Source organism: Vombatus ursinus, unplaced genomic scaffold (genome assembly GCF_900497805.2).
Source record: "Vombatus ursinus unplaced genomic scaffold, bare-nosed wombat genome assembly UNPS02015255.1, whole genome shotgun sequence".
NCBI classification, from domain to species: Eukaryota; Metazoa; Chordata; class Mammalia; order Diprotodontia; family Vombatidae; genus Vombatus; species Vombatus ursinus.
In genome coordinates this window covers 25,824,052-25,836,542 of record NW_020955033.1, presented here as the reverse complement: position 1 = coordinate 25,836,542, position 12,491 = coordinate 25,824,052, and the positions used below count along the sequence as shown (strand labels likewise).

General features: G+C 38.3%; 1 protein-coding gene across 1 annotated transcript in view; it reads left to right on the top strand.

Annotated features, from left to right (window-relative positions):
- The window catches only part of LOC114031711 (GREB1-like protein), a 148,257-nt gene that overhangs the window by 95,748 nt on the left and 40,018 nt on the right, over positions 1–12,491 (top strand). Inside the window, exons 16-17 of the mRNA XM_027846868.1 lie at positions 5,746–5,926; positions 8,287–8,479. Coding sequence (XP_027702669.1) covers positions 5,746–5,926; positions 8,287–8,479 — 374 coding nt within the window. The remainder of the gene's footprint in view (positions 1–5,745; positions 5,927–8,286; positions 8,480–12,491) is intronic.

Genomic DNA, 12,491 nt, shown 5'->3' with positions numbered 1-12,491 from the left:
CCCAGACCTTCAAATATATCAGCAGATTCCTTCATTGGATCTAAAATTGTGCAGATCAGAGATCTGCTTTTAAAAGTTTCCTACTCAGTGCATGTCTCTACAAACATTCCTGACAAATACCTAAAATTAATGTGCTCTGATTATTTCCTTTGCCTGTGGGCCCTTGAAAGGTCAGAAAATTGTTGATACACGTAAAATTTCATGAAGTCAAACAAGTACTTGGATTCACAGGGAAGACAGCTAAAATCTAGATTGCTTTTTTATTTTCCATGACATATTACATGTAAGAGGTAGTGTTGGGACAGAGAGGGGAAGATTTTAAATACCTTTAAAAAAAATCACACCCTACAAGTCAGAACATGTTTGGAACAGATATAACATGCAATATTGCTGGGGATTGAGAAAGACTGGATTGGTCTTTTTGACATGTGGACATCACAGAACTCCCTGATCCATATCAATCTTCTTTGAGTTGTAGAAGGAGGAGGGAAAGATTTGAAACTCTTCCCATATTTACAGCTGATTAGCTCCTTCTAGTGATGGACACTGGAAGGTTTTTTTCCCCTTTGATTCTGTTCATCTACTCTTGCTCTTACCACTCATATATGACTCCTTGGATTCATTCCCCTCTTAGGTCTCAGAGGCAGGGAAGAATTGAAGTTGCTATTTTGTGTCATGTAAGGACAGAGTCTAAGGACAGAGAGTTGTTTTTTGGGGTTTTTTTTTTTGCCTTTCCAGTAAAATTGTAAGCCTTTTTCACATTACTTTATCCAGAAGCCACATCTTAAGTGAAAGTAAAAAATTGGCACTTATGGCTAGATCATTCCTGATTGTAATATACATGGTATATGAACAATTTTCTTTTATAACTTGTCTTAGAGTGCAAGGAGATGGCAAACCAATCCAGCATCTTTGTCAAGAAAACCCTAAATGGGGTCACAAAGAGTCAAACACAACTGAAAAAAAATGATACTTGTATATATGTATATGTCTATAGATGTTTCTATATATATATATGATTTTTAAAAAGATATTGAAATACCTTTATTAATATAATAAAGAAAAAAGTTCCCAGACCACAGGTTAGGAATCTCTAGTATATTGCAAAATGTCTTAGAAGACCTATTGATAGTGTTCTAAGTTACTTCTAATAATAAAATGCGAGATTTAATACAGAACATTTGGGAAGGAATAGCCTTGAAAATATCCTTCCCGCAGCCAGAGCTCCTAGGTTGGTCCTTTCTGATAAACATCTTTGTGGTATTGAAAGGCTGTCAGAATAGCTTGAGTTTTACATGAAAATCCATATTTCAGTAAGTCTATAAAATAGTGGTTCTCAGCTCCTCTCATGGTCTTTCATTATTTGGAAACAAAAATGTTTCTTTATCTGTCTGCCCTTTACTCAATCCTCTCCAGAACTAGACCCCACCTGTGCCTTGAAGAATTTCAAACTCTGCTCCCTGACACTGGAACGTGGTAGTCATTCTTTGACCCTTTTGATGAGCCAAAGCTCCTTTAAATGCTTATTTCTAGGATTCCTTGTCTTCTATATACTTAATGGCTGCTGTCCTGTATGAAACCGGTCACAAATGTATGTGGCCTTCCTTCTTGACTTCTGGACACATAATTCCTTCACTCCTTATTCTATATATCTTGCCTTTTATCTCTCTGCATCCTGGAAATTCATGGGATGTATTGTAAGTTTTGTAACCTAATAATAATCAATAAGCATTTACTAAGAACCTGCAGTTTACCTACTTTGTGATCCCAAGGAGCTTACAGTCTGTGGTGGAAACAACATGGATAATAGGATCATAGACTTAGGCTGGAAGGGAGTGTCAGAAGACAGCAAGTCCAAACCTCATTTTATACAAGAGGCCTAGGGAGATTAAGTGACATGCCCATGTAAGTGCCTTTTAAACCTGGCCCTTTCTGACTTTAAGGCTAGGACTGTGCTTACTCCATCATGCTGCCTTTCTAATGGACATTAGAATGTCTGTCTATAAATATATGCAGAATAAATACAAAATTAAACACAAGGCAGTTTAAGGAGAGAGAGCAACCAGTATTTGGGAGAGGGGATCAGGAAAGGCTTCAGGTGAAAGGTAAATTTTGAACTGAGTACTGAAGGAAGTAGGAAATTCTTTGAGACAGAGATGAAGAGGGGGACAGCCATGGGGGACCACCAGGGCGAAGACATGGTGACTGAGGTGGAATTCTGTGTATGTGTGTATGTATAAAACAAGAAACCCAGTTTAACTAGACTGTGGAATGAGAGAAGGAAGTAATAAATTATGAGGCTGGAAACCTTATTGGGACCAAGTTGTAAAAGGCTTTAAAAGCCAAAAAGAGGAGTCTGGTTTATATTTTATCATAGAGGCTATTTCAATCATTTTTGACTCTTTGTGTCCCCATTTGAGGTTTTTTTGGCAAAGATACTGGAATTGTTTGCCATTTCCTTCTTCTGCTCCTTTTACAGATGAGGAACTGAGGCAAACAGGGTTAAATGTCTTGCCCAGGGTCACACAGCTAGGAAGTATCTGAGGCCATATTTGAACTCAGGAAAGGTCTTTGACCTTAGGCCGGTCACTCTATCCACTGCACCAGCTGGGTGCCCAAGGAGTCAGGAAGACCTGAGTTCAAATCTAGCCTCAGGCAGTTATTAGTTGTGTGACTCTGGGCAAGTCATTTGCCAATCTAAGCTATCAGGGTAGAAATTGTATAAAATTAGCTTGGAAAGATTATTTTTCTACTCATCTTGTATTGTAATTTATTCTTGGTTTTCTCTGTCCCTATTAATGCTTTTGTAAAATAAACATATCCACTTTCTCTTTGTGCCATCTTAAATTATAAAAATATGAATTCACAAAAAATATTAATAATAACGTGGACGGAGATTAATGGAAGGACAAGCAGTAGAGAATGTATCAAAAAAAGATACTATAAAAAAAATTCCTGAGCCACTCAGATCTTTTAGAATGCAGTAAGGAGTCAGTGCTTCTAACAATTATATTCCACAGCTTCATGTCAAAGGGTGAAACTAAGAACTTTTGAGATGTTTGTATGCAAATATACTGTGGGATAGTACACAGAATATTGAATATAAGATTCAAAAGAAACATGGGCAGCTCGCTTCAAGTCTCTGTGCCTTAGTTTCTGCATCGGTGGAAGGGTGATAATAATGCCAGTAGCGCTGAATTCACAAGGTTGTTGTGAGCAGAGCTATAACTTGGGCAGGGTGACCAAGACCTTGTCTAGAATGCTAACATTTAGGAGGTAGACTTCCTCGTTGTTGGGTTGGTTCTCTGGCTTGCCATCCTTATGCCCCGTGATTCTCCATTGGCAACCCTTACTCCACTGCCATGCTCCTCACCTGTCATATCTACCCCACTTCCTGCTTGGGATTGCAAGGCCTAAGGCCTCTTCTCCTGGTGATAGTGCACTTGACCAGAATGAACTGTCTTCTGCAACCTTCACCCAACTACAACAGAGTAAACTTGCCCCAGGCAAGAGAATTCCTAGTTACAGCTCTCGTGAGGATCAAGTGATACACTTTATAAGATGTTTTTATAAACCTTAAGTGTTATGTAGATATCAGAAATTAAAAAAAAAAAAGATTATTGGGGAGGCAATGAACTAATTTTTTCTTAGTAGTCCAGCTTCTAATGTGTTGGGGATGAAAATACACAATAATATCAATATTGAAGTTTGAAGACAGGAGAATCAAAAATTTCATTTTAAATTTTTCAGAAGGGTAGCTTTAGTTTGTAATTCCAAAGACCTGGTTATAGCTCCAGGAACTGAAAGGAAAGGTCACCGGCTCCACCTTCCCCCTCCAGACTTACTTAAGTTCCAGGTTAATTTTCATTGGTTTAGCCCTACTTGCCAGAGGCACAATGGGAGTTGAAAAGAATTCACTTACTCCAGCCTACAGATCAACCAGTCTTGAGGAATTTCTTGCTGAAGGGTAATAAATTGGTCTGAAGGAAAGACTTTGACCAGAGGAGCCATTTTCTCTGTTGGGCCAGTGTAGCTGTTATCCTCAGTAACAAAGGAGCTGAAAGATGTGAGGACTAGCCGTAGACATTTTTTGGAGGGGACAGAATCCCAAAAGAGATAATATTCCTTCTAACTAGGAAGAACTCTTAACAGGTGAAGGCAACTTCAATAGATAGTAGAAGCTTAGGCTAGTGACTAGCAGCAGGTCCTGATAAGGACTCAACGTTTACATAGGGCCTTAGTTGTTCAGTCCTGTCAGACTCTCTGTGACCCCATTTGGGGTTTTCTTGGCAAAGATGCTTGAGTATCCTTCTCCAGCTCAATTTACAGATGGGGAAACCGAGGCAAACAGAGTTAGGTGACTTGCCTGGCGTCACACAGCTAATAAGTGTTGGAGACCAGATTTGAACTCAGGAAGATGAAATTTCCTGACTCCAGGCCTGGCACTCTATCCACTGTGCCACCTAGCAGCCCTAAGGTGCTCTTCATAAATCTGTCAATCTCTCAGTCAACAGTGATTTCTTAAATGCCAGTAATATGCCAGGCATTGAGGTTTCAAGTACCAAGAATGAAGCAATCCCTGCTTGCAAGTGTTTTATATTCTATTGGAAGAAATAACAATTGCATATATAAATACATAGCATAAATATAATGTGAATAAAGGTAAACATACCCTGTTAATTAATGCTATTATCCCTTTCTCCAGATGAGAAAGTTAAAATTCAGAAAGTTTAAGTGGCTTACATAGGATTAATAAGTATCTGAGTGAAGATTTGAAACCAGGTTTTCCTGACTGTGCTACCCTGACTCCTGATAATATTAGCAGTTCAGCCAAGAGAAAACTCAGCAACATATGACAGCAGCAGCTCTGAGGTAGTTAGGTTGTACAGTGGATGGAGTTTGACTTGAATTCAAATTCAGCCTCAGACACTTACTAGCTCTGTAACCCTAGGCAAGTCACTTAACCTCTATCTGCCTCAGTTTCCTCAACTGTAAAATGAGGATAATAATAGTGCTTGCCTTGCAGGGTTGTTGTGAGCATCAAATGAGATATTTGTAAAGCACTTAGCACAGTGCCTGACACATAGTAGGCACTTACTAAATGCTTGTTCCCTTCCCTCTCCCTTCCCTCAGTGGAGAAGCAGCAAGTGGAGGCTTTAAGGGGCAGAGAAGAGCTGGCCACCCTTGCTCAGCCTTCCTGCAGCTGTCCTCACGTCATTGGCCTCTTTATAAGTTACTCTGTTTTATCGCATAATTTCCCTGCTAGATTCAGAGGAGGGGATTTGTTCTGGAGGGACTATAGCTCAGAGCAGGATTTTCCCCAGCAGACTTCCGTGGCTATTAGCAACAGCAATCACCTTCATGGGAAAAGAGCATTTGATTAGATATATTTTCAGTTCACATGTCTTCAACTGCTCTTACAGACCCTTTAAAGCTTCAAAACTACTTCTGATTCTAGTTGCAGGAGGGAATAGGGGCACAGAAAGGGCTGGAAGTTAAAAGGGTTGGAAGTTAAACAGAGAAATGAAACTCATATTTGCTCTTCAAATTTGAGATGGGGAACATGCACAGATGGAAAAATGTTTTTACTAAATCCAGGAACTTGTTAACAATAAGGTTTATTTTAACACTACTCCACAGATCAGGAATCATCATTTAAAGTGGTTTGTTTCTTCACCTGATGATCTTTCTTTGTATTTATACATGCAAATAGAAAATACATGTATTTTTTTTTTCTTTGGGCAGGTGTTCTTGTAGACTTGGGTCTGGAAGAAAATGGATCGGCTTATCAGAGAGCAGAGAAATATGTTGTTCGGCTGGATAATGAGATTCAAAGCAAGTTTGAAGTTTTTATGAGAAGAGTCAAACAGAATCCATACACACTGTTTGTCTTGGTTCATGACAACTCTCATGTGGAGCTGACAAGGTGATTGCTTCAGAGTGAGCAAGTTAAAAGCTACTCCTCTGGCTGGGGTCATGGGACCTTAAGCAGTTTTCAAAAGATGGTGGTTAAGAGAACCCAGGGCCCCTAACCTCTGGTATCTTCTTATATACCTTTGTTCTTGACCCTAATGACAATTTTTAAAATTCCTTTAATTATCAAGGCAGTGATTCAGCAAGTATTTATTAAGTGCCTACTATGTGCCATACACTGTACTAAATGCCAGGAATACAAAAAAGGGGCAAAATAGTCCCTGCCTTTGAGAGCCCCAGCCTCCTTCTAATGGTAGAGACAACATACAGATCACTAGTACGTGAAAGGTAGATACAGAGAATATAGAAGCCGATCTCAGGGGAAAACATTAGCTGCTCGGGGGACTTGGGAAAGGTTTCCTGTAGAATGTAAGATTTGAAATGAATTTTGTAGGAAGCTAGGAAAACTAAGAAATGGGGTGGAGGGGTGGGGAGGGAAGGAAAAGGAGCGAACAAGCATGTATTAAGCATCCACTTATGCCAGGCATGGGGGTAAGTGCTTAACAAACATTTAAGGAGGTGGAGGAGAGCATACAGGCATGGAAGACAGCCATCTCTCTAGATAGATAGATAGATAGAGAGAGAGAGAGAGAGAGAGAGAGAGATTGACAGACAGCAGACAGACAGTAGCGTTAGTTGGAATGAGTCAGAAATTCTTATTTACAGTATTATTGCTTTAAAGTAGGGGTTCTTAGCCTTTTCTGTGTCATGGACCCTTTTTGGCAATCTAATAAAGTTTATGGATCCCTTCTCAGAAGAATGTTTTTAGATGCGTAAAATAAAATATACAAGATTGCAAAGAAAACCAATTATATTGAAAATTAGTTATAAAAATATTTTTTAAAAACAAATTCACATACATACCCAGGTTAAGAAGCATCATGGAACTCAAAAGTTCTTTCTCAGGGATGGAAAATAAGGGGTTTTTAGGAGAAGTAAGTATTGGGAAGGAAAATTGACAAAACACTTCTTTTCATAAGCTTTCCCTCTCCTTTGCTTTCTTTAAATTCAGTTTTATCTTCAGTTACAAATTCACTCCCTCCTAGTGCCTCTTCTATTCCCAAGAAAAGCAAAACCCATTATAAATACACACACACACACACACACACACACACACACACATGTCATATTTGGGGCAGGTGGTACAAGGGATAGAGCACTGGGCTTGGAATCAGGAAGACTCTTCTTTCTGAGGTCAAATCTGGCCTCAGACACTTACTAGCTCTGTGACCCTGGGCAGCTCACTTAACCCTATTTGCCTCAGTTTCTTCATCTGCCAAATGAGCTGGAGAAGGAAATGGCAAACCTACTCTAGTATCTTTGCTGAGAAAACCCCAGATGGGGACATGAAGAATTGGATACAACTGAAATGACTTAAAAAACAACCACAAAAATAGGCATTTATTTGTAGATATATACATATCCATACATATGTGTATATGTGCAATTCTTCAGTCTGCACTCTGAGTCTATCAGACCTCTCTCTGGAGATGGACAGCATGTTTCATCATAAGCCCTCTGGAACTGTGGTTGGTTATTATGTTGATTAGATGAGATAAGTCTTTCCTGTCATTTTCTTTCCTTTCTTCCTCTCTTCTTTTTTCTTCTTCTTCTTTTTCCTTCTCCCTTAAATACTCCTTCTCTCTATTTTAAAAAATCTTTTTTTCCTCTTTTTCTCTTTCCATTTTGATCAAAAGATTACTATTTAAGAAACCCAAATATTTGATTTTCTTTCCTCTTGTTGTCAGACCTAGACATAAAACAGACTTATCAACTTCTCCAGTGTCAGTTTCACCAGGAACTAGCATATATCTCCTGTAGGTTTCATTAATAACAGGGCTATGAGTTCAGAGAATACCAAACTGACTTTTTTTTTTTGGCTAGGCAGTGGGAGTAAGTGACTTGCCCAGGGTCACACAGCTAGTAAGTGTTATGTGTTTGAGGCCAGATTTGAATTCAGGTCCTCCTGAATCCAGGGCCGGTGCTCTATCCACTGCACCACCTAGCTGCCCCCCAAACTTTCTTCTAATCAACTAGCATTTATTAAGTGCCTACTTTGTTCTAGTAAGTAATTTCAGTAGCTCAAAAGAAATGTGAGATGCTCAGATTTAGAGACATCTGCACTCCAAATGTTTTGTGGACTATTTGTGCCCAACCTGTGGTAGAGCATTCCAAGCTTGTATTGGTCTGATCAGTCACAGTCAGACACACTGTGCCTTAACTCCAACTTGGTGATGTCATTTTGGTCCTCATTGAGCATTAACTTTTAACCTATATAAGATGTTAATTTTTAACCCTTACTGCTTTTCACAGTGTCATCTCGGGCTCCCTGTCCCATGGGGAACCGAGTCATGGGTTGGCTGATAGAGTTATTAATTGCCGAGAAGTCCTCGAAGCCTTCAACCTTCTTGTGCTCCAAGTTAGCTCCTTCCCATATGCCATGCAAACGCAACAGTCCAGAATAAGCTCTGCCAATGAGGTGCATTGGATACCACTGGATAGTGTGGTAAGTTTGCTTTCATCTGCCCGAGAAATCTTCCTAGGCATGGCCTTCCCCTAGAAGCTTGGAAGATGTAATAATGGCCATTGTTCTTAAAGTGCTGAAAATTGGAGTATGAATGTAGCCTTGGCCAGGGGTCTCCTTGTTCTTAATAATAATAGCAAGCATTTATATAGTACTTTAAAGTTTGCAAAGTGCTTACCACTACAGTTTTCTCATTTTATTCTTGAAAGATATTGTCCCCATTTTATAGAGGAGGAAACCAGGACACAAAGAGGTTAAGTGATCACCCAGGGTCACATAGCTATTAAGTGTCTCGGACTGGATTTGAACCCATGTCTTCCAGACTCCAGGTCCAATGCTTTTATCCACCACTCTGGATAGCTGCCAGATGTAAAAGGGCTCTCAGCAGAAACTAGTTAGATTTTTAAATTCTTCGGCAGTCTTTTGAAAGTAGTGGCTGCAATTACAGTGGATTCAAGGGTCTGCCCTTGGAATATTACCTACCTCAGAGTAGAGAAAGCACTTTGAATGCCGCAAAGGTACTTTATAAACATGAGTTCTTGTGTTACTACACCAGAATATTCCATAATGTCTTTTTTCTTTTAAAGATATGACCCCAGTGAGAAACCTAGGACCTATGTTCTTTCTGCTATTTTCTAACACATTTTAATATTTTGAAACTGTGTTACTATTGCTCTTTGATGATTGAACCCTCCTTTTTTTCTCTTAATTACTTTTATTTTAGAATTTGGTTGAAATAAGAAGCTAGAGATGTCACATTGGAGAGCTTAGTAGTAGCATTGAACGATGGGAAGTGAAGATAACATTTCCTTATACTCCTTGATTTCTTAAGTACATAAGTCTTCCAGTCTCTCATGCCAGAAATAAATGCCATAATATCTTAATGTGCTGTACAAAATGTAAAATAGCAAAGCTGAACATTTCTTATTCCCTCTTTATAATGAAAACTGTATTACCTATTAAAAAATCTTTCTTAACTCAATAAATCTAGTATACTAAATTCTAGTTCAGGAATGTTATCTGAGTTTAGACCTAGAGAATTTTCATTACCTTATGAGTTAGATAAATTTCTGTTCATTTTGCCCTCACCTGTCAGTATTTTGATCTTTATAGTTAGGTAAACAAGCATGAATAGCTACGTTATCAGAAATATATTACTTAAATGATTTCTTTAGGTTGTATCATTTTTGGGTATAAATACCTTATTATTTGTTATCCTAAAAATAGACATTTTCCCTCTGTATATGTCATTAATTAGGTATGAGGTAACAGGTAATCATTCTACCCCCAAAGTCGGAAACCCAGAATTTGCCTAGATTCCTGATAAATTGCTCTCTCAAAGCATGGAACTGATTATAGAACTGATGAAAAAAAAAAGGTATTTATTTTGCACTAAAAGTGAGGTCTTGACACCACATTGAATATACAGTTACAAAAAATGTTAGAGGAGGATAAACCTATCTTTATTCACCTTATTTGGTCTTTTCCTAGAAGAGACAGTATTAATCCAAGACTAGAGGATGTATAACTAGCTGTTCATGTCTTTGACATGAGCAAATAGAAGGAGAAAACTAAAATTGCCATTTCTAAAGTTGTTCCAGTGAGAGTAGGACAAGAAGAAATTTTATACTAGAAGAAATTTGTAGGGAGTATAGCAGAGAAACCACCAACAAGGAAATGCTTCTGCTTACTTCAGAGCTACCATCATGAAAGATAGACAATGGAAAATAGAAACACGGTATATAGAATTGTCAGTGTGACAGTAGGATTCAAGACATTTTGAACATGTAACAAAGTAAAAATTGAGAATGTTGTGCACCTACCACCCTAATAGTCAACGCTGAAAGCACGAACAGAAGCCCAGTCAGGCCCTTTGTCCTTTTGCATTGGTGTAAAAAGGGGTAAAGGGAGATAAGAATCACAGTGTTAAGACCACCAGTAAACTTGAACTTTACTGTTGGTACTGTAAATGTGAGATCCTTGTTCAAGGTATCTTTAATATTAATATTACTAAATACTAATAATTAATTATTAATATTACCTTAATATTTTGTATTAGTATTATTACTAAGTCTTAATATTAATATTAGTAGAGAACAAGACAACTACCTAAAGCAATATTCCACAATAGACTCCATTTTTACTATTTCCCAACTGACAGATGGGGAGACTGTAAGACCCTATTGTGCTAAATTGTTCATCAATTGCAAAAAAGCCTTTGATTTGGTAGAAGAAAATACTTCCTTACAGGATCTTTTAAACAAGGTGTTTTCCATCTATAAATCAAACTCATTGAGAAGTTTAAAAGTAATAATGACTTTGTTCAGCATCCCTGATGATAAACATTGAAGCCAGGCATAAAACAGAGAGGTTCATCAGTGTGATGGGGGGAGACCCAGGATAGAGTTCAGGTTGAAGAAGGATCTATCAAGGGTGAAGTTCCCCAGATGCGCTTGTTTGAAGATGACACCGTTCCAATTGCATCAAGCCCCTCCTCCCCCCAATTAAAGATTCTCCTGGAAGAAGTCTGCAGTCACTCAAAGGAGTCTGGCCTATCCATTCACTCAGAAAGTAATAGTGGATGATGAATGTCCATCACCTAGATTGTTACATGCAGAACAAAGATCTCTCTTTTTAATACCAACATTCTACTGGTGTTGCTCTATGGAAACAAGCTTCAGAATTACGTCCTACCACCATAAAAATGAGTGTCACCCAGAAAGCAATGGAGAGGTATATGGTGGGAAAGAACAGGCTGTAACGTATAGCTAGTAAGGAACTGCAAAGAAGAAAAGGAGTAAAAGATAATCACCAAGAACTTTTAGGAAGAGAAGATAGGGCGGTCACATCTCAAAGGCGAGGGATGATACCTGGACATCCAGAGTGCTCCCCTTATTGTATCAGGAAAAAGCAAGGAAGGTGGCCAGCATGTTGGGTAGTCCTTCCATGGCAAACACGTGGGAGGACACAAACATGAGCCACACACTATAGATGGGTGTGGACAGCTTACAATCTACATTGTTGGAGGAAACTTATAAATTGATGAGATCACAGATCCATTTCAATTCAGTAAACATTTATCAGGCACCTACTGTGGGGCAGGTACTATGCTATTTGAGAGTACTGTTCACTATCCTCTGTTTAAAAGGTTAAGAACATATATATACATTTCAGAATTTTTTTTTCACCAAAATGGTTCAAAGTTTGGTCACTTATAGGGAGTAAGCTTTAATTATCCAGAAAATTAACTCACATGGAACATCTCATTATCCAACAAAGCCACATAATCAAGGCAGTACTGTAACTCTAACCCCTCAATTTTATCTGTTTCTAAAGAGTTATTTGAATATCATATGCAGTATATAGAAACTGCAGTAATTAAATTTTGAAGTCTTTATGACAGAGAATAATAATTTTAATAGTATCTAAAATTTATATAATGCTACATAGATTACCAGGTACTTTAATACGTTACCCCATTTGATCCTCTCACAACACTGTGAGGTAAGAGAAATATCACTAATATTATTGAACCCATTTTGTACAGTGGGAGAAAACCAAGACTCAGGCAGGTTAAATGATTCATCCAAGTCACACAGCTAGTATATGGCAGAGCCAGGACTCAGACCAAGATTTTCTGACCAGAAAATCCAGTCCATGTGAGGAAAAGAACAATTTCAGAAAAAAATTTTTAAAAAACATGTTTTTCTCAGGGAACAATTTGAAGAAGGGAGAAAAAAAGAATACATTTATTTACTATTTAAATATATAAGAGAATCACTTTAGAATTTTATTTATCCATCAAGTCCGTTGGAGGCAGAAGAAGATTTCTATCAGTACCTCTGAAATCACAACCTCATAGCTGCTGAGCTGCTAACAAATCATAAGACTAAACAAAAGCTTTTCACCCTCCAAGGAATGACATCCTCACTGTATCTCTTCTGTTTTCTCTCTCTCTCTCTCTCTCTCTCTCTCTCTCTCTCTCTCTCTCTCT